Source organism: Xenopus tropicalis, chromosome 7 (assembly GCF_000004195.4).
Source record: "Xenopus tropicalis strain Nigerian chromosome 7, UCB_Xtro_10.0, whole genome shotgun sequence".
NCBI classification, from domain to species: Eukaryota; Metazoa; Chordata; class Amphibia; order Anura; family Pipidae; genus Xenopus; species Xenopus tropicalis.
Genome location: NC_030683.2, coordinates 92,394,260 through 92,417,028, shown reverse-complemented (window position 1 = coordinate 92,417,028; position 22,769 = coordinate 92,394,260). Strand labels below are relative to the sequence as shown.

The following is a 22,769-nucleotide window of genomic DNA, read 5'->3' as shown; positions in this document are numbered from 1 at the left end:
GATAAGTTGCGTTAAAATAGACGTGACAATTAGCGCGCGATTCACTACAGTATTACCGCGTGCGTTAATTTGCGCGCAAACACACGCGTGTGTTAATTAGCGCGCCGAGGTAACACTAACGCATGATTCACAAACACTTAGATGCGCTAAATATCGCATTAGTCTATGCGAAAATTAACACCTACTTGAGGCAGGCGGTAATTATAGAAAAGTACAGTTTTGGTCATCACTCTGGCCCCAGAGTGATGCAGCCGCCAGTTTGCCACATATAAATAGTAGCATATAAATAGTAGCCACATATAAATATTTATATGCTACTATTTATATGCGGCTACTATTTATATGCGGTATATTTATATGCACATAATAATAGGCGTTAATTAGCGCACATAATAAGGCATTAATTAACGCACATTCGGTAAATGCCGCATGCAGCATCGCGCGTAAATTAATGCAAGTATGCTTATAGTGAATCGTGCGTTGTCGCGAAAATTTAGACGCGATAACATTCTTAACGCACGCTATAAATAGCGCACGTTTTAACGCACTTTAGTGAATCAGCCCTATTATGTGCAGAAAGGCAAAGCAGACTATGATCTTAGCCACTGCTCGCCTTCTTGTTACACCCTTAGCCTTTTGATTCTCACATTCATTCACACACCATTCGCTCCACATATATTAATATTTACCCATATACTTACTGTAGTGCCACCCAGAAGACTGCCCCTCAGGATTCCAGAACCTGATATTACCTAGGAGTTTCATGCTCTGAAAGTTGTTATCTCAGGGTGAAGGTGGAGCTGATGGTGCAACCAGGAAATGCAAGATATGGTACGGCATTTGTGCAGTAGGTGGAGCTGACCTTTGAAGCCCACAGATATGCCCCTGTCCTCTGATCTTAAATACCTATGCTAGATGGAATAACATGTGAGTATTACTGGCTGCTATATATACTTAAATACATACCTACTGCAGCCAGGAGGGACATAAAAACAAAAAGCTGGAAAAAAATGTTTTCTTTTTCCAGTGAAACTTTCATCCTTCTTGTGCTCAAGGAATTACAGCGGTGGCTCTTCTAGCGCCACCCAATTAATCAATTTCTAGAATCAGTTGCATCTGATGTTTCCTCATGAACCAAGCCGTTGTTTTGGCTTCTTTTTAAGGAGGTAAAGGATCAATGGACACATTTTAATACCACAGATTTTCTACTTACTAAAGGTGGCCACACACGTGGCGATTTGCGATCTTTCGTGAGACCATCGGTCGCACGACAGATCGTACAATCAGCCACAAACCATTCAGGGCTGAAACGGCAGATAATGAGGTAGAAACAATAGGATTTCTACCTCCTTCTGCCGATTCAGCGCTGAAGGCAGATTTTGGTCAGGCGCCTCCTATGGCGCCCGATCAAAATCTTTTAACCGGCTCGATCGGCAAGTCGACCGATATCAACAGCTTCCTGCGATATTGGTCGACTCACCGACTTGCCATACACGCACCAAATATCGTACGAAACAAGGTTTCGTACGATATTATCGGTGCGTTTATGGCCAGCTTAACACTCCAACCAATAAGATCATTGCAAATGATTTGCAAACATTGCTTAAATCATAGGTTTGCAGGTTAGATATTCATATTCTAATGGGTTTGGTTAAATTAACATGACAACAGTCATTCAGAACTTGTCTTTTGGTGTAATGCCTGTCAGCCCTACTCTAAAAGATCTTGATTAGCAAAAATGTGGCAGTTTAACTATGCCTATAACAATGTAGCTGATGGAAAGACAAAACAAATGCTTTATAATGGCAAACATTAATTAAAACATTGATTTTAAATGCATTTTCAAGTCAAGTTCTATTGGCTGTGCTCATTTTGTGATATACCCAAAAACTCTGATAAACAAATCAGATTCAGAGATCTTTAATACTGTACTGTTCAATAATGGGGCGTAAACATATTTGTGTTACAACACTGTACCTCTATTCCACTTTTGCTACCCACCTTTTGCAGAAGATTTATGAGGTTCTTGTCCAGTCAGGAATATTAGGCTCACATGAGATTGTTGAATGAACAAGCTCCTCGCTGTCTCTGTTGCAAAATGGGGCTTTTCCGGTGGCCAATTCACAGGTGGTGATGCCAAATGACTACCAGTCAACTGGTGCATTGTGTGTATGGAGTGCAGTGAGAAATGCATGTGACCCAATAAGAGCTGTATGAGTAAAAACACATAAAAGAAGATATATTGTCACATGTGGATGATGTCTGGCACAACATTGAGGGGCACCTGTGTAAACCAACATCACAGGTGATGTTGCCCATGGCAACCAATCAGACCTTTGCTTTTGTTTTCGAACTTGTAGGTGAATACAAAAGCAATAACTATTTGTATAACAGGTATGCATAGATATGCCGCAAATCATCTCCGCTGAATAGAACCTTTTAAATGGAGAAATAATGGTTACCTTCACTACTAAATTTGAATATCTTTCCTAGTATCAAAATGTACATATTACATTATTCCATTCCTTACAACATAAATTTCCCGATCAGTCTATAAATAGTTCAAATTAATGGTTAAAAAAATATAGTTTCATATGGTAAAAGTTGCTTCAACTTATAGTAAAATAAGGGGCTTATTTATCAACAGTGGGCAAATTGCACTGGCAGTAACCCATGGCAACCAATTATGGCTGAAAAACCTAATCACTAATTGGTTGCCGTGGGTTACAGCCCAGAGGCAAATTTACCCAATGTTGCTAAATGAGACCTATAGAATGAAAAAGGAGCAAAAATATGGAGTAATGTAATAAAAAGTCTCACATTTTAACAAATCGGGCCTGCTTATTGGTTGCTATGAGTTACTAGACAAGAAGCAAACTTTAGACCATTTATTACTTTACACATAAAGAAAGGGCATATAAAATGTAGTTATTTATTTCAGAAATCTACTACCCCAGTTTGTGAGATTGATCCAGGGGTGGATGAAGTAGTAGACCAAATAATATTTAATTCTACAATACAATTGATCAGTTTTTGTACCCTCTATATTGGATATTATGTTATACAAGCATATATATTTGTATACTTATTTTTTGCATATTGTATTCACATATATCTACTTTTCCATATTGTTTTTATCATTGCTATAATGCTTCTCTTAAATCTGTTGTATATAGAGAATACTGTCTATTTAAGACTTTTTCCCTTTTGTTTTTTTTTTCTATTTTCTGTGTTCTCTCCTATTGGCTGTTTAACCTTTAAATACCCAATTCCTGTTGTACGGATTTAGCCTATGACTAATTGCTGCTAGGTCATCAAACACGTAGTGAGTACAGAGATGAACGATTTCTTAGTGATATTTTAGAACTAGTAGCATTAAACAAAGGAACCACTTACAGTATTCTGTCCATGTCTAGGCTGCCATGATGCGTCAGGTCGTCTTCTAGATTTCCCCCACTCAGGTACTCCATAACAAAGAAGGCATGCCACTAGTTATATAGACATTTAAGGGAAGTCAGCATTTTATCAATCATAAGATGGTGCGAAAATATGTTAAGCCAATTAGGATGGGAAAATTAATTCTCTGTTATTATCAGTAATAAATACCAATTACTGTACATGTTGCACATGATTAATAAAATATATAATATGAATATATGGCAGCCGCTCATTAATATTGTGGGCAGTTGGTGGTTCTCCTGCATGTTATTAATCTCTGCAGGCAGAATGCAGTACTGGGTACAGTATATAAATCCTCCATGAACATGTATGGGGAATACAAAGCAAGATAGGCTTATAGATAGTGGATAATGTAGCCCCTACTGTAACTGACCTGTAAACAGCTCATGTAATTCTGACATCATTTAGAATATTATATATGTTTTAGTATAGGGTACATTATTCATTATAATCTACAGCCTTCCTTATTTAAATGTCTCCCTTCTCCCAAACTCTTATCTGTTCCCCTATTTATAGTGCATGCAATATTAACAGGAAATATAGTGCTACTAGAATTCTTTAGACACAGCTTTATGCATTATATATTATATTTGCTTCTACCATATACTGCACTTAAAACACCTTAAACAAATGTGGCCGTTTTTTTCCTTAATAAAACTAGAGAACCGTAGCATTATAGAAGTCATTTCCACGTTTTGTAACGTTTGAACGTTTTGTAAAACTCATCAATATAACCCCCTGAGTGCCCACTGATTTCCACGCACATTTTAATCTTTTATATTAATTAACTTATACTGGGACACATTTTAGCATTTTAGTGGATGATGATACAATATTCAACATGTATAGAGTAATGGAGATTCCCAAGAGGTCAAAAGCCCAGCCCAAAAGATGATTTTCAAAGCACCATAGCAGAAAGAAGCATTCTTTAGATTGCAAGGCCACAACACAGTAAATACCAGACTGCCCCACAACCTTACTAAAAAATAAAGGGCAAAGTAAATGCACTTTACATGGAACTTTTGGGTAGGCTCATTTTAATGACTTGCAACGCTTAGTGCCCTGACTGGCAATTGTGCCCCTTAGTGCTCATGCACATCCATGGGGGCAGGTAGATGGTTACCCCCTATGCCAGTGCTGTCCAACTTCTATGGTACTGAGGGCCGGAATTTTTTCGGCCTACGTGGTGGAGGGCCGATAATGGAAGCCAGTTTTGACCACTCCCCTTTTTAAACCACACCCATGTTATCACATGACCATACGCAATGGTACAGCAAAAGCCTGCCATACTCTGCCTTCCCTACCCTGCCTGTGTCTGCCATACTCTGCCTGTGTGTGTCATACTCTGCCTTCCCTACCCTGCCTGTGTGTGCCATACGCTGCCTTCCCTATGCTGCCTGTGTGTGCCATACTCTGCCTGCCTTACCCTGCCCAGTGATGGCACACACAGGCAGCATACAGTGACACAATGCTGGCACAGCTCCTACAGTCTGCACAATAACTATATGTTAAAAAAAACTTATTAATTGCAGTACCACCTCGGTATATATTCTTTTTGTAGTGTGCAGTCTGCTCTGAGGTGTGAATAGGTGAACAATGTGGGTGATGACACTAAATTGTGCAAAACTATAAGTTCCATGCAGGATGCTGCTGCTTTGCAGAGCGATTTGACAAAATTAGATAACTGGGCAGCAAACTGGAAAATGAGGTTCAATGTTGATAAGTGCAAAGTTATGCACTTTGGTAGAAATAATATAAACGCAAACTATCTACTGAATGGTAGTGTGTTGGGGGTTTCCTTAATGGAGAAGGATCTAGGGGTTTTTGTTGATAACAAGTTGTCTAATGCCAGGCAGTGTCATTCTGTGGCTACTAAAGCAAATAAAGTGCTGTCTTGTATAAAAAAGGGCATTGACTCAAGGGATGAGAACATAATTTTGCCCCTTTATAGGTCCCTGGTAAGGCCTCACCTTGAGTATGCAGTGCAGTTTTGGGCTCCAGTCCTTAAGAAGGATATTAATGAGCTGGAGAGAGTGCAGAGACGTGCAACTAAACTGGTTAAGGGGATGGAAGATTTTAACTATGAGGTGAGACTGTCAAGGTTGGGGTTGTTTTCTCTGGAAAAGAGGCGCTTGCGAGGGGACATGATTACTCTGTACAAGTACATTAGAGGGGATTATAGGCAGTTGGGGGATGTTCTTTTTTCCCATAAAAACAATCAGCGCACCAGAGGTCACCCCTTTAGATTAGAGGAAAGGAGCTTCCATTTGAAGCAGCGTAGGTGGTTTTTCACGGTGAGGGCAGTGAGGTTATGGAATGCCCTTCCTAGTGATGTGGTAATGGCAGATTCTGTTAATGCCTTTAAGAGGGGCCTGGATGAGTTCTTGATCAATCAGAATATCCAAGGCTATTGTGATACTAATATCTACAGTTAGTACTAGTGGTTGTATATATAGTGTATGTATGTGAGTGTATAGATTGGTAGGTGTGGGTTAGGTGTGCTGGGTTTACTTGGATGGACACTGGTCTTTTTTCAACCCTATGTAACTATGTAACTATGATTACAGCCTGAGCCTGAGGTGTGAACAATGCAGTGGTTGAACAATGCAGGGATTAAAAGGTGTGAACAACACAGGTGTCAGGACCTGCCTGTACCAGAACTCAGGACTCTATGTTAGGCAGGTTCAGCATTACCGCACTGAGCCACTGGAGACCTTGGGCATCCAGCCCTGTACATTCTGTTAACCCCTCTTCTTTGCTTCTGTGTTTATATTCTCCTTCTCCTCCCTTAATTAGCCCAGGTGGTTCCAATCGGTCAATTAACGGGCTTTATAAGCCTGTCACAAGCAACCCCTGGTTGCTTGATCATTGAGCCTTTTATGTTCCAGTGACCTTACCTACTTGTTCCAGTCCCTGTTCCTGCCTGACTCCTGCCCGCATACCTGCCTGACTCCGTTACCTTTCCCTGTTCTACGACTCCTGTTCCCGACCTCTGTTGATCTCCCGGTTTTGACCTCGGCCTGATTATTGGACTCTCCCTGCCTTCAGCCTGCCTTTGACCACTGCCCGTTATTCCGGACCCTCCTTGTTTGCTGCCAGTCCTGACCCTCTGCCTGTTTTACGGATTTGTTTCGTCTTCTGCCTGCCTCTGACCACTGGCCTGTTGTAAGGACTCCCATATTCTTATTACTCAATTTCTTTAATAAATCATGTTTCATCAACATAACTTGTTTCCTGGCTATCCACAAGCGCAGTACCCCCTGTACCCATATTACACGGCATATAAGCTCCTACCTGCCAGCCACCCACCTGTGGCTGCGCCTGACAGAATGATCAAGCCACATAAAGAGGAGCCTGCTGGTAACAACTCTGCGGTTCAAAGTAATGCTGAACTACAACTCTCTGCAGAATGGCTTTCCTCCATTAAGAGGTATGAGGGGGAGAAAGACTCATTCAATTATTTGCTTGATTTATGTAAAAGGTTTTCTACAGTGCCATTTTTCAAAGAAGCTCCTGACAATATGAAGAGCAAGTTAATAATTCTTTTCCTTTTGGGCGGTGAGGCCGCAGAGTGGGCTGAAACCTGCATTGACGAAGAAGCACATTTTTTAGAAGATCCCTGTTCTTTTCTTTCATTTTTAAAAGCAACATTTACAGGAGATTTATGGCCAGTTTCAAATGTATTTTCCTCCACCTCAAATCCTTCTGCTGCTGTACTACCCAAAACTTTCCAACTCACTCCTCCGGTTCCAAGGTACTCACCCAGGCCCAAAGACTGCACACCTGCTTCTACTTCTTTCAGCGAGTTTTCTGAGGTAGAAGAGTTTTCTGAGGTAGAAGAGTTTTCTGAAGATTCACCTGATGAGGAAGATTGGCAAGATATTTTTGACGACAAAGAATGGGAAGATTTGGACTCAGATGAGGAAGAAATACCTACGGCATTTACGACTAGGTTTAAAGGCCGGTCTATCTCCAAGAACTCTCCTATTCCTCTGTCTGTTTCTTTTCCTGTTGTATCAGCCCCTCAAGATCTCAGACCCAAACCTCAATTTATTTGTTTTTCGAATATAACCAAGTCACCTCTGCTGTCTTCAGCTCCTGTGCCTGCACCTCTGCCGGCTCCAGTCTCTGTGCCAGCGCTTCAGTCTCCTGCTCCGGCCTCTATGCCAGTGTCCCAGCAACAGCGGCCTTGTCCTATTCCAGCACCCAGACAGCGGCCTTGTCCTGCCTCAGCTTCTGTGCCTGAACTGCAACCCTCAGCTTCTGTGCCTGAACTGCAACCCTCAGCTTCTGTGCCTGAACTGCAACCCTCAGCTTCTGTGCCTGAACTGCAACCCTCAGCTTCTGTGCCTGAACTGCAACCCTCCGCTTCTGTGCCTGAACTGCAACCCTCCGCTTCTGTGCCTGAACTGCAACCCTCCGCTTCTGTGCCTGAACTGCAACCCTCCGCTTCTGTGCCTGAACTGCAACCCTCCGCTTCTGTGCCTGAACTGCAACCCTCCGCTTCTGTGCCTGAACTGCAACCCTCCGCTTCTGTGCCTGAACTGCAACCCTCAGCTTCTGTGCCTGAACTGCAACCCTCAGCTTCTGTGCCTGAACTGCAACCCTCAGCTTCTGTGCCTGAACTGCAACCCTCCGCTTCTGTGCCTGCTCCCCGAAAGCTGTCTGCTCCTGTGCCGGCTCCCCGAAAGCTGCTGCTGCCTGCTCTAGCACCTGCTATTAGCCTACCAGTTCCTGTACCCGCAGTCCAGTCTCCGGTTCCTGTACCCGCAGTCCAGTCTCCGGTTCCTGTACCCGCAGTCCAGTCTCCGGTTCCTGTACCCGCAGTCCAGTCTCCGGTTCCTGTGCCTGCTCCGGTGTCTGCTACCCAGCCATCAGTTCCTGCCTCGGTGCCAGTTCTCCAGCCATCAGTTCCTGCCTCGGTGCCAGTTCTCCAGCCATCAGTTCCTGCCTCGGTGCCAGTTCTCCAGCCATCAGTTCCTGCCTCGGTGCCAGTTCTCCAGCCATCAGTTCCTGCCTCGGTGCCAGTTCTCCCAGCCATCAGTTCCTGCCTCGGTGCCAGTTCTCCAGCCATCAGTTCCTGCCTCGGTGCCAGTTCTCCAGCCATCAGTTCCTGCCTCGGTGCCAGTTCTCCAGCCATCAGTTCCTGCCTCGGTGCCAGTTCTCCAGCCATCAGTTCCTGCCTCGGTGCCAGTTCTCCAGCCATCAGTTCCTGCCTCGGTGCCAGTTCTCCAGCCATCAGTTCCTGCCTCGGTGCCAGTTCTCCAGCCATCAGTTCCTGCCTCGGTGCCAGTTCTCCAGCCATCAGTTCCTGCCTCGGTGCCAGTTCTCCAGCCATCAGTTCCTGCCTCGGTGCCAGCGGTTGTGCCTGCTCCTGCCTCGGTGCCAGCGGTTGTGCCTGCTCCTGCCTCGGTGCCAGCGGTTGTGCCTGCTCCTGCCTCGGTGCCAGCGGTTGTGCCTGCTCCTGCCTCGGTGCCAGCGGTTGTGCCTGCTCCTGCCTCGGTGCCAGCGGTTGTGCCTGCTCCTGCCTCGGTGCCAGCGGTTGTGCCTGCTCCTGCCTCGGTGCCAGCGGTTGTGCCTGCTCCTGCCTCGGTGCCAGCGGTTGTGCCTGCTCCTGCCTCGGTGCCAGCGGTCGTGCCTGCTCCTGCCTCGGTGCCAGCGGTCGTGCCTGCTCCTGCCTCGGTGCCAGCGGTCGTGCCTGCTCCAGCTTCAGTGCCAATACTTCTGCCACCAGCCTCTGAGGACAAAAATGCTTCCGGACCTGCCATCCCTGCTACTGGATCTGGTAGTTCTGGTGTCCCAGACTCTGCCAGTTCTGTTGTAGTGTTTGGTGGTCTTGTTGCTTCCCTGGGCGTCTCTCTTACACCTGTAGTGGGTGTCTATAATGGTCCTCCACCTGTAGTGGGTGTTTTGTGTGGCGACGACTCCGCTGTGGCCCCTGACCCTGGCGACGACTCCGCTGTGGCCCCTGACCCTGGCGACGACTCCGCTGTGGCCCCTGACCCTGGCGACGACTCCGCTGTGGCCCCTGACCCTGGCGACACTTCTATTCTGGCTTCCAGCTCTGGCAACTTGTTGCTCTGGCTCCCAACCCTAGGCACTCCTATGTTCTGGCTCCAGTCCCTGGCGTCTCCTTTGCTGTGGTTCCTGGACTTGGTTACTCTCCTGTTCTGGCCGCTGTTTCCAATGAACCACCTATTCTGGCATCCACCTTGTTTGGGACTTTTTCTAAGTTTTTTCCTTTGGTTTAATTTATGTTTTTCTCTGTGTTTTTATGTAATTTTCCAAAGTAGTTTTGGGCCAGTATTTTCTATTTTTGCAGGTTTTCTGTTTTTGGTTTCTGTGGACTTGAAAGTTTTGGACATTTTTTGGACTGAAAACCTTAAGAACATTTTTGTAAAGAAGATGTTTGAAAGATGTCCACCCGATCCTGGGATCGCCCGGAGGTCGATCCTCAAGGGGGGGGTAATGTCAGGACCTGCCTGTACCAGAACTCAGGACTCTATGTTAGGCAGGTTCAGCATTACCGCACTGAGCCACTGGAGACCTTGGGCATCCAGCCCTGTACATTCTGTTAACCCCTCTTCTTTGCTTCTGTGTTTATATTCTCCTTCTCCTCCCTTAATTAGCCCAGGTGGTTCCAATCGGTCAATTAACGGGCTTTATAAGCCTGTCACAAGCAACCCCTGGTTGCTTGATCATTGAGCCTTTTATGTTCCAGTGACCTTACCTACTTGTTCCAGTCCCTGTTCCTGCCTGACTCCTGCCCGCATACCTGCCTGACTCCGTTACCTTTCCCTGTTCTACGACTCCTGTTCCCGACCTCTGTTGATCTCCCGGTTTTGACCTCGGCCTGATTATTGGACTCTCCCTGCCTTCAGCCTGCCTTTGACCACTGCCCGTTATTCCGGACCCTCCTTGTTTGCTGCCAGTCCTGACCCTCTGCCTGTTTTACGGATTTGTTTCGTCTTCTGCCTGCCTCTGACCACTGGCCTGTTGTAAGGACTCCCATATTCTTATTACTCAATTTCTTTAATAAATCATGTTTCATCAACATAACTTGTTTCCTGGCTATCCACAAGCGCAGTACCCCCTGTACCCATATTACACGGCATATAAGCTCCTACCTGCCAGCCAACCACCTGTGGCTGCGCCTGACAACAGGGGATTACATTTTTAAACAATACAGGGGGATTACAGCCTGAATCTGAGGTGTGAACCATGCAAGGGGGGCAGTTAATCTCAGTACTGATACCATTTAAATCTTACACAAGAGTAAGCCATCAAAGCAGCCAGACAGGTGGGGGGCCACACAGAGGGGGGTCGCTGGCCGCCAGTTGGAAAGCACTGCCCTATGCTATGGACTGTGTTGAGTTTGGATAATTAAACAAATTTCCCTGTTTTCTTATTCATTAAACTGGAGTCCATAAGAACTGTTGCATGGTGTTCCAGAAACCTGCTCAGATGAGGGGTTAGCTGTAATACAGTTGTATGAACAACTATACCGACAGTATAAGTGGGAAAGTCAATGTAGGACTAGCCAGACCATTGAAGGCTTTAACATAGTTGGCCAGCTTGGAGTATATTGCAGACAATCCCATTTTTTAGGGAAGGGCATTTCCTAGTAGCTTGGTGCACAGAATGTTTTAATGTTCTATATATATTTATAATATAATTATATTAATTAATCAATATTATATTTTTATATATTTGTATTATATTTTATATTTTTGTTGTTTTGTCATTTTTTAAATGCTCTATACTGATTTTTATACAGATTTAAAAAGAAGTTTAAACATTTTGGCAAATAAATCCTTTTAAACAGACTGATCCTTCCCCATAAAGATAAATTAATTTAATTTGCAAACATCAATGTGACATTCCTTTCTGCATATGCCTATATCTTTAAATACCTAGATATTTAATTTAATTTCATTTAAATTAATTTGTCATTCTTAGGGGGTCTAATTGAAAGCAGGTAGTATTTGATTGGCATTACTAATAATTTATTCCGCTAAATCTTAAAACCTTGCAGAAAGGTTGCTTTGGACAATAACATTTCGAGTGTGGGTCCTGGGTTCAACAGGATTAAAAAAAAAATGTAGCATATCATCAGCATATAATGCTATGCATGATTTTATTCCATTATGACACAAACCTACAATTTTTGGTAGATTTCTGTTTCACTTGTGTCAACGGTTCTGTTGCTAATGCAAACAACACAGGAGATAATGGGCACCCCTGCCTAATTCCTCTCCTCAAAAGAAAGGATTTTGAAAGTGTATCATTGACCCTAATCATTACAGCTAGCGCCTTGTAAAAAAGGAACCAAGTCCTACAGTACATCCCAAAAATATTTTCACTCATTCATGTCAAATGCTTTAGCCACATATAGTGAGACCACAATACATGATCTTGCATCACCATGTGTCTGAAGATTTTTTAGATTATTATCAGTAATATATATATAATATTATCTTTAATCAAAAGATTATTAGTTAATGTTTTTAAATTATATGCAGCTGATTTGTTTGTCATAAACACAAATGGCAAGATATTAGCAATTATTATTGTTTTAGCGTTCAGTTATCATTCAACACTTCTGCCTTGAGTTATGTATGGCAAGCCCAAACCCCAGGGGTGTATCTGGATTCCTGTCTAGGCATGGTTTTCTGCCTATAAAAGCCAACTTTGCCTTTGGGCCTGGCCCTCAGCTACTCGGATGACGCCAGGTCTTATTTGACAAGAATCCAGTGACTCCCACTAGTGCAGTCAAGGGAGCCAGACGTATACTGCAGGGAATGCGCTGGTAAGGACAGAGCTGGATTTAGTCGAATGAGTCTCATGACTGGGCAGTTAATATTGGGGGGTATACATTGTTTCGGAGGGACAGGGGCAATAGAAAAGGAGGAGGAGTGTGTCTGTTCATTAAGCAAGACTTAAAAGCAAATATTAAGGAGGAAGTGATGGGGGTAACAGAGGGAACTGAATCCTTATGGGTTGAGCTTCTCACAGATAGTAAAGAATCTACCAAACTAATTGTAGGGGTATGCTATAGACCCCCCTAATGTAAGCGAAGAGGAGGAGGCCCAGCTCCTGTTACAAATAGAAAAGGCTGCTAGTTTGGGGCAAGTGATAATAATGGGGGATTTTAATTACCCTGATATTGACTGGGGCAATAGTACTGCCAGGACAGTAAATGGGAACAAGTTTATAAATTTGCTGCATGACAACTTTATGTCACAGGTTGTTGAGGAGCCAACCAGGAACCATGCTATATTGGATCTAGTGATCTCTAATGACCCAGAACGTATAGCAAATGTGCAAGTGGTTGAACCCCTGGGTAATTGTGACCATAATGTTATTTCATTTGATGTTTGGTGCAGGAAACAAATTTACACAGGGGGCAACAAAGACACTGAATTTTAGGAAGGCAAATTTTAGCTCCTTAAGGGCAGCGCTTCAGGGCATAGATTGGGGCATTATGTTTTCTGATAAAAACACAGAGCAGAAATGGTTGTCATTTAAAATGATATTAAATCATTACTGTTCTCAATTCATTCCATTAATAAGAAAAAGTAGAAGTGTTAAGAATCACCCTATGTGGCTTAACTCTGAGGTAAAGAAGTAAATAGGGAAAAAAAGGAAAGCTTTTAAGAAATATGTCAGAGGGGACAGTAGCTGCGTTTAATGAATATAAACACTATAACAAGTGTTGTAAAACAGCAATCCGGAAGGCAAAGATAGAAAATGAGGAGCGCATCGCGGCCGAGGCCAAGACTAACCCCAAAAAGTTTTTTAAGTATATTAATAGTAAAAAGATGCAGGTTGAGGGTGTGGCCCCATTGAGTTATAATAACAATATGGTTACAGCGGATACAGAAAAGGCAGATGTGCTTAACCAGTTCTTTTCTTCTGTGTATACAGTAGAGGAGCCAGAGGGCCAAGTCCCACCCAATAGCTGCACTGTTGCCTCAGCTCCAACTACACAGTGGTTGGCACAGGATATGGTGCTTAAGGGGTTACACACGATAAATGTAACCAAGGCACCTGGGCCAGATGGAATACACCCTCGGGTACTGAGAGAGCTAGGGGCAGAATTACAGTGGCCCTTGTTTCTGATATTCTCAGACTCGCTTTCATCAGGTATGGTACCTAGGGATTGGAAGAAGGCGAATGTCATTCCCATATTTAAAAAGGGAGTAAGATCTCAGCCTGGCAATTATAGGGCTGTAAGTTTGACATCCGTGGTGGGCAAGTTATTTGAAGGCTTGTTAAGGGATCACATTCAAAATTATGTAGTGGAGAATGCCATTATGAGCAGTAATCAGCATGGCTTTATGAAGGACAGGTCAAGTCAGACCAATTTAATTGCTTTTTATGATGAGGTGAGTAAGAAGCTGGACAGTGGGGATGCAGTAGATATAATCTATTTGGATTTTGCCAAAGCATTTGATACCGTTCCCCCCAAAAACGACTGCTTTCTAAGCTAAGGTCTATTGGTCTTAGTGAAGTCGTTTGCACATGGATAGAAAACTGGCTACAGGATCTGGTACAGAGGGTGGTTGTTAATGGTACATTCTCTACTTGGAGTAAGGTTCTCAGTGGGGTCCCTCAGGGTTCTGTACTGGGTCCACTTTTGTTTAATTTGTTCATAAATGACTTAGGGGAGGGTATTATGAGTAATGTATCAGTGTTTGCAGATGACACAAAACTCTGCAGACCAGTCAATTCTATCCAGGATGTGACATCACTGCAGCAGGATCTTGACCAACTGGCAATCTGGGCAGCTAAGTGGCAGATGAGATTTAATGTGGATAAATGTAAGGTCATGCACCTGGGATGTAAAAATATGCAAGCCCCGTATACCCTTAATGGGACTGCACTAGGCAAATCCGTAATGGAGAAGGACCTTGGAGTCCTTGTAGATAATAAACTTGGCTGTAGCAAGCAATGCCAGGCAGCAGCTGCAAGGACAAACAAGGTTTTGAGCTGTATTAAAAGGGGCATAGATTCACGGGAGGAGGGGGTTATTCTTCCACTTTACAGAGCGCTGGTAAGGCCCCATCTAGAATATGCTGTTCAGTTTTGGTCTCCAGTGCTCAAACGGGACATTATTGAGTTAGAGAGGGTCCAGAGAAGGGCAACTAAGCTGGTAAAGGGTATGGAAAGTCTCAGTTATGAAGAAAGACTGGCCAAGTTGGGTCTGTTTACACTGGAGAAGAGGCGCTTAAGAGGTGACATGATAACTATGTATAAATATATAAAGGGATCATATAATAACCTCTCTAATGTTTTATTTACCAGTAGGTCCTTCCAACGGACACGAGGGCACCCACTCCGTTTAGAAGAAGGGAGGTTCCATTTAAATATTCAGAAAGGATTTTTTACAGTGAGAGCTGTGAAGTTCTGGAATTCCCTCCCCGAATCAGTCGTACTGGCTGATACATTATATAACTTTAAGAAGGGGCTGGATGGATTCTTAGCAAGTGAGGGAATACAGGGTTATGGGAGATAGCTCTTAGTACAAGTTGATCCAGGGACTGGTCCGATTGGCATCTTGGAGTCAGGAAGGAATTTTTTCCCCTCTGCGGCAAATTAGAGAGGCTTCAGATGGGGTTTTTTGCCTTCCTCTGGATCAACTTGTAGTTAGGCAGGTTAGATATAGGCATTATGGTTGAACTTGATGAACGTATGTCTTTTTTCAACCCAACTTACTATGTTACTATGTTACTATGTAGTCAGACAGGAACATAATGTTTACTAAAACAGTCTAGTAGACTGGCGATTTAACCGTGTGTTTTATTTGTCAAGTTAGTCAATTAATTGATTACTATAAGCGGAAAGGGCACCTAAACACATTGTAGAGAGTGCTTTTATTTTAAGCAATCATTTCATTGTCAGCATTGATGGAAGCTGAGTATAGGGCAAGGGAACAGATATTGTCAATTAAGTTACAATTAGTGATGAGCCAGGCATGGATTCTCAGGGAAATTTCACATTTTGCCAATGGCGAATTGTTTTGCAAATTTTCTGTAAAAAATTGTGGTCGCAAGAAAAAAAACCACTGTTGCGTCAAAAAGGCCATAGCCATGTCAAAAAAAAGGCACGTGCATCATAAAAGTTGCGTTTTGCTGATTTTTCCCTGGGAAAAAAATAAAGGAAAATTCTATTTACTTCAAATTGCTAAGCTTTTTCATGCCATAAAAGGTGCTTACAAACCTGCACCTCAATATGTGAGTTTCCAAAGAAACAAAATGTACAGTAGCTAATCAATTTGGAAGAAATTGAACAGTTGGTGGAAGAATAACAGGTTGAAGTATGAAACACAGAAAGAAGAGTGGGCTTCATACTTTTGCCAGAGGTTAGCAGGATAGAATCCTGCAGCGGGTCAGGTACCCGCAGGTTACCCACCATCTTTGGATGTGGGCATAGATGCGGGTCAGCGGGTCATGGTTCTGTAGGTCACGGGTTTGGTTGTGACTCTTATCCATATCTCTTATCTTATATTATATCACCTATATAAGTGCTGTCCAACTAGCGGCCAGTGGCCCACCTCTGTGTGGTCCCCACCTGTCTGGCTGCTGTGACTGCTTAACTTTTTGTAAACTTTAAATGGTATCAGTACATAGACTAACTGCCCCCCTGCATTGTTCACCCCTCAGATTCAGGCTGTAAACCCCTGTATTGTTTATACATGTAATCCCCTGTACTGTTCACACCTTTAGTCCCTGAATTGTTTACCCCCTGTATTGGTCACACTTCAGGCTCAGACTGTAAATCCTCACATTGTTCACCTGTTCAGACACATTGTGTCACTGTATGTACTGCTTGTCTTATGCTGCCTTTGTTTATTATTGTATGTGTTTATGTGTTATCTCTTGTAATCCAGTGTATAAATAATAATGAGTCTACAAGCAAAGTGACTCAATCAACAGATATATTTTATCCCAACTCCTTGATATAAATGGATGTTCAATCCAAATATACATATTTTGCAGCAGTTGGAAATCTATTGACTGACAAGTCATTTTCATTTCAAAAGACTAATGAACCTTATTTTAAAATGCAAAAGCTCATCTGGCTTTTAATATTCTTGTTGTGGATAGCATTATGTTGTTACAATACTGTAGCTGCTGAGTTCACTGGGTGGTATATTATGGTGTCATTCTACTGTTTAATGACAATTGGTTATGTCAGTCAACACAGGAGCCATCTATAGAGAAATGCCAACTAGTCACTGGGGGCTACACAATGACCTAAAACACATTTCTAAAATTGGAATATGGAAGGTGACATTTAAATTGCACTTGCCCTAGGTGGCCCATCACTTCATATTGTAGTCTTTTAATGTAAGGCTCAATGCAACATAATACAACTAGAATGCACTTTTTTTACAGTTGCTAGGAAAAATATTGATTGGAATTCTTACAACATTGTACATATGGATTTAAGGCTATATAATATCCATCACATTTATTAGAAATATGATTAGTCCTGCACAGCTTTAGCTGCCTATGCTTCATCTAATATAGCCAAATAGCATTGTTTTTTTAAGCAGTGGTGCAACTACTCAGCACCAGCCCCCCCCCAACTCAAGTAAATCACCACAATCCCTACCCTTCCCCCAACTGCTCACTGGAGTGTCTCCTTCTCAAGTAGGAGATTGGCCAGGAAAGGTGAATCTCTACAGTTATAGAGGAAGCAGATCAATGGTCTGGGTCCTCCTGTCCACCCCCTGAATGATCTGCTTCCTCTATAATTAGGCCACTGTCTTTAAGAGTGTTACCAGGGTTTTTTAACAAATGCAATGCAAAAAGGTGACAATTGTATTTTTTTTTACCAAAATGCTGTGTTTTTCCCCCAGTGTCATTGCAGGTGCCTGCTAAGTAGCATCTGCTGAATCTTGCTCATAATATAGCAATATGGACGCAAATAAGCATTTGTTTTGTAAAACTGTGCTCAAGTTGCATTTAGGTTTTACATAGCTGGAATGGTTCTGCTTCCAGCAAGGCTTCCTGTATTTGTAGGGTTTCCTTGCGTTCATGGGGGCAATAGCAGTTAATTTATCAGATCAGGCTAAGCCTGAGTTTGTGATTTTGCTACAAGTTGCTGAGAATGTTTTGCTGCATCTATTGGAACACTTTGTAAATAGTGCTTATGAGCTATGCCATGGAGCATGGAATATGAGCATATAAACTTGACAGTTCCTATTAAAACAAAAAGGGCACATGTGATCATGTAAAGAGTATTCAGCACATGTCTCCTCCACTCACTTCTTTACTCGGATTAACAATATAAATATCCTGGGGTAAAATATATATCTTCCTGTTATGTTTCTTTAGCTGTGGTTATGTGTTAGAACATGTCAGTGAAATAAAAAGAATAAGTTCATATTAAAAAACAGACAAGTGAGAGCATGAGTGTTTCTTAGGCTCTTAATATGCCCCAGTATTAAACTGCCTGGTTAAATGATTCGTAGGGTAATGGCACATGAGAGATTAGTCACCTGCCATAAATCTACTATGAGTGACCGATGTCCCCGAAATGTTTTGCCACTGCCAAAGATTAGTGATGTCCAAATTTTTTCTGCATCCATGGATTCCTTGTTTCACCATTGCCGGATTTTTTCGTGAAATGGGCAACAAAATTCGCCACTTTGCCACCCACTCTTTTTGTTCTTACCTTTATTTGAAAAATCTGGCTTCAATATAATATTAATATTTACAATTCTAAAGCTCTGGCCATTGAAATAAGGTTGCACTGTGAAGCAACTTTATGATATATGTAGCCAGGCCCAACATTGGTTCTTCTGCCTCCCTTATCATTTTGACCTTGAATCCAGATGAATCCAAAGAAGTTTTATGTGGCTGTGGAACAAAAACTGTAAGTCTAAAAATGTAAAAAATGTAAGATATTTCTAGTGGTGATATTAATGTGCAACTATTATAGCTCAATGAGCACCCCTAACTAGTTTTGTGGGCATAATATTTTATTGGATAAATAAAACTATAAAATCAAACATGTTGTATGTCACTGTACATTAAATCATTCTGAGAAACAATATGGATAACTGGCCCTTTATCTTGGTTAATCATAACAATAGAATGATTTGTGGCTCATTGATGTCTTTAACAGTTCCACCCTTGTATGAACACGACTTTATTTAAATAATTCATAAAAGGTTAAATGTGCCTTTCTAACAAAAATACATATTATATAATGATTATGCATCAGTCTGAAATCTGCCTAACCATGAAAATACTTGTCATTAGAAAACTAATTAAAAAGTTTAATTTAAAAAATGTAATTGGACAGTTAACCTTGTTGTCTTTTATTGGTTTATGGGCAAGCAACCAGTCCTATTTTCCCATTTTACCCCAATGCATGGCAATGAGGGATTTTGCCAGTAGAAAAGTTCCTATGAAAATCCATAGGAACGTGTCTGTATTAGTAAAGGTTTGTGGCATGAAAAGCTTTTTAGGCAAAAGTCCCCCACAGTCACCCCTAGCCCAATGGTACCTGCTTGGCATGAAGGGGACTGAGAGCAAAAGAAGCTGCACTGTTTTCTTGTGTCACATTGGGTTGGAGGTGGTGCAATCCTTCCATAGGCTAATTACAAATGGAAACAGTACTCCAGCCTATGGAAGAATCCCTCTGCTGCCAACCCAGCATGATGGATACAACTGCAGGGTACCCTTTTGAGTGTCACTCAAGTAAGTACCGCTCAGCTTTTGGGAACTTTTTGCTAGCTAGATTTTTGTCAATTTTATGTCAGTGTCCCTTTAAAGGACACTAAAAGGTAAAGACTAAGTAAGCTTTATAAGAAAGGTCTATGTAAATACAGTCATAAGCATCTGTCAAAACAAACACAGGATTTCTTGTTTCCTTTTTAGGTATCAGACTTTTAGGTATCCTTCCTTTCTCTCAGAAAAATCCTTCTTACCGGGGCCAGAGTCTGCACAGCTCTCTCCTCTCTCCCCTTTCCTGCTCCCTCTCCCATAAGAATTCATAAAACTCACTCCCCCCACCCTTAGGAATGTGTAATCTGAGCTACAATGGCTAGAGCTGTAGCAGGAAGCTATGAAGACCAAGCTAAAATGGCAGCTGCTATCTTATCTTAAACAGTGAAAGCTTCTAGGGCTCTTTACTCAGGTATGACAATGCTTTCTGCAGAATAAATATAGCGTTCTAGGTGGCACTAATGTGGCGAATCTATTGGCATTAAAATGCCGAAATGACTTTCTTCTCCATTAATCACATACTATGGGGGCATATTTATCAAAATGTGAGTTTAAAGCTTAATACATAAAAACTCACCCATGTTCTATTCATTCCTATAGGATTTTAAGAAGCTTATTTATTGATTGGTGAACTCTTACTTTCACCCACTGATAAATACACTTCTAAAAATCCCCTAGGAATGAATAGAATGTGGGTATGTTTGTATGTATTAAACTCACATTTTGATAAATTTCCCCTAATGAGTGTCAGTTACAGCAGTTGTGCTGCATTGAGTTGCTGCTCAAGGCCAAATCTAGTGTAGTTAACCACTTACAGGGTTTATGATGGCTAAACTGCATTCATATTTGGAAAAAGATGTGCAAACAAAAATCTATGGTTGTCCTGGATTGTCTTGCTTGCTCAGTAAATGTGTAAGTTTATGTTGTATGCTGCTTCTTCCACACATGGTACCCACAGTCAGCCCAATACATTTGTTAAACCTGCCTTCAGTTTTTGGAAACATTAATATAAATCTTTCCAAACACCCCCTGCTTTATATAAACCCCCTGCTAGATAACATACAATGATCTCAGTGATCATTTGTAATTGCCTTTATTGCTGTCAGTCTAAATTGTATTTCTGTCCTGGTTTATAGCTTATATTTCTGTAATATACTAATAAATCATAGTAAAAAAATTAGATTTGAAATAAAAAGAAGTGTAAACCAACTATTTACCAGTGTATATAATTGCATTTAATTAAAATGTGCAGCAGATTTGCTGTATGTGTTTTCTGCACTTCCACAGGGAATCTGATAATGCTTAAAATGCACGGCTCCTCACACACAGCTAGAAATGTTGTGCGATGGCTTGCTGATTTTGTACGGTTGACAGTTATTACAGTATTTCTTTGCCTTTAACCTGCACAGAGATACAGGCCCCAAAGGGGTACAGTTGCCTCATCTGACTTCACTTTTAGGACAAAATCTACAGAAAAATGACAAACTCTCACCTGATATAAAACAATAGTAGATAAGGGAGTCCATCCAGCTACTGCTAAACAACAACTATCACACCTCAGGACCCCACGACAGGCATAGGGCCCTTACAAACAGGCTTTTGAATTTGTTTCTGTTGAAATACATACTGAACACATCAAAATGCACACATATGCCATTTTTAACATAAGTGTGCTTTTATTAGTCTAGCATCCATTTTCCTATTTTAATATATGTTTAGTATGTTCATAAGAATGCAGCATGTTGCATCTATATAATTATTTAATGCTAAAATGTTGAAAAGAATGCCTGTGTGCAAGGGCCCATTGGAAACTGTAGATCAAAAACAGATGACTGGCTTCAGAATCTCTTGCACTTCACATAAAACACATATAGGCTCATTCATTAACAAAAGTGCATATGGGTTCTACACCTTAACCACCAATAAGCAGTTTGATTTTGATTAGGCTAGTCCAGGAGCTGGGCTTGTTGTGACTCTCTCTTTCTCTAAGGGAGTTAATATCTGTAAATGCAGGGTTACTGGTCCTGCAGGGTTACTTGTCCGATTGCCCTCTTAGGAGTCTGGAAGGAATTTTTTCCCTCTTTTTAGCAAATTTTAGAAGCTTTTTTTTTTTGGGCCTTCCTTGGGATAAACTAGCATTTAGGTTAATGCACTTGAACACTTTGCTACTAAATGAGCACTAAGTTATCTAGAGAAACATCATCAACAACTTTCATGTGTTTTCACACAAAGATATGCAATGTCAAACCTGCAACCCTCCAGCTGTTGAAACTAGAACTCTCAGAACTCCCGGAGCCTCAGTAAATCATATGAGTTGTATTTCAAGAGCAGAAGGCCTGCAGGCTGGGAATCTTACAAAAGTCACTGTTCAAGAAACACATTAACATGTACTAAAATAGCAGCATTTTGGTCTGTTAGGGCCCTCTTTTGCCAGAGGGGTGAGTAAAGGCAGGGTGCATAAGGTTTTCTGTGATGTAGGCCACTAACAGACATATGATGACCAGCATCACACAGATAGAACCCCCCACTGCCGTCATTGCAATGACAATATCCTGCATCCCCACTGGTTCCACAGTGAATTCTACACATTCTTCCCCAGACGTCCTGTTTGTATAAAGCGTTTTCAGGCAGATCCTGTACTTGACATTGTCATGCACATTGGTGAGGAGGTAATCTCTGCAGTTGGTGCCAAGATGGACACTATCGCACTGGAAGCGAGTGAAGGTCCCATTCCAGGAGCAGTTGATGAGAAAGCCCCTGAGAGAGAGAGGCTGGGGCTGTGGGGGGCGCCATTGCAGTAGGACGCTGCTGTTGCTCAGCACATTGGCCAACAACGAGCCGTCCGACCTGAACACTTTGCAGTTACTTTGAGCGCAATGGAAGGAGCTGTCCGTGGTCCTGAAGCAAATGTTGCTGGACTTTGCCGGTCCCTCTGTGATCACTTTATAGGGGCAGATAATGTCGGAGGGCACTTGCTCCTGCCCCTGGCCATCATGGCCTGATGTATTGGCCCCAGGGGTCGGTGGCTCAGCCGTTTCCCACTCCGTTCCCTCTGTAACAGGAGGCTGAATAGCGGGGGAATGAGGAGAGACCCTCCAAGCCTTACCCCCACCAGCCTTCTGCATTGTCACAACAGTCAGAGACCCCAAATCTAACACAGCCAAGAGCAGCAGGGAACGGACAGTCCGGACTTGGCAGCTGATCATGTCGCTCACAGCAGCAGATACCGGCAGTCATGAAGCGGAGCAGCTCGGGCGCAGAATGGAAGACAGCTCCGCTGCAACGAAGTCGCTGGTGTCAGTGGCAGGCGATGGGGTCGCTCCATTCGGCAGTCGCTTGCATGCCCTTAGACTGAAGGTGACTTAGCCAAGGAGGGTGTGATCAGCGCCCAGTGTGCGGGGTCCAGCCCTATTCTTTGCCCTGATGGCTTTGCTCAGCATTTAGCCAAGTAGCCAAAGAAGCGGGCTAACTTCTCTCCCTGCTGCGTGCCCAGATCAGTTCCCTGTGACTGCCGCATTTGGGAATCCTAAGTTGAACCACGATTGCGTCTTCTCTCTGTAGGCTGCA

The 22,769-nt window shown here is 42.6% G+C and overlaps 1 protein-coding gene across 1 annotated transcript; it reads right to left on the bottom strand.

The window, feature by feature from the left end:
• Positions 1-20,414: 20,414 nt before the first annotated feature.
• On the bottom strand, positions 20,415-22,769 carry fndc10 (fibronectin type III domain containing 10). Its single transcript, XM_004916149.4, has one exon. The coding sequence runs from the start codon at positions 22,406-22,408 to the stop codon at positions 21,617-21,619; it is 792 nt and encodes a 263-aa protein (XP_004916206.1). The 5' UTR covers positions 22,409-22,769; the 3' UTR covers positions 20,415-21,616.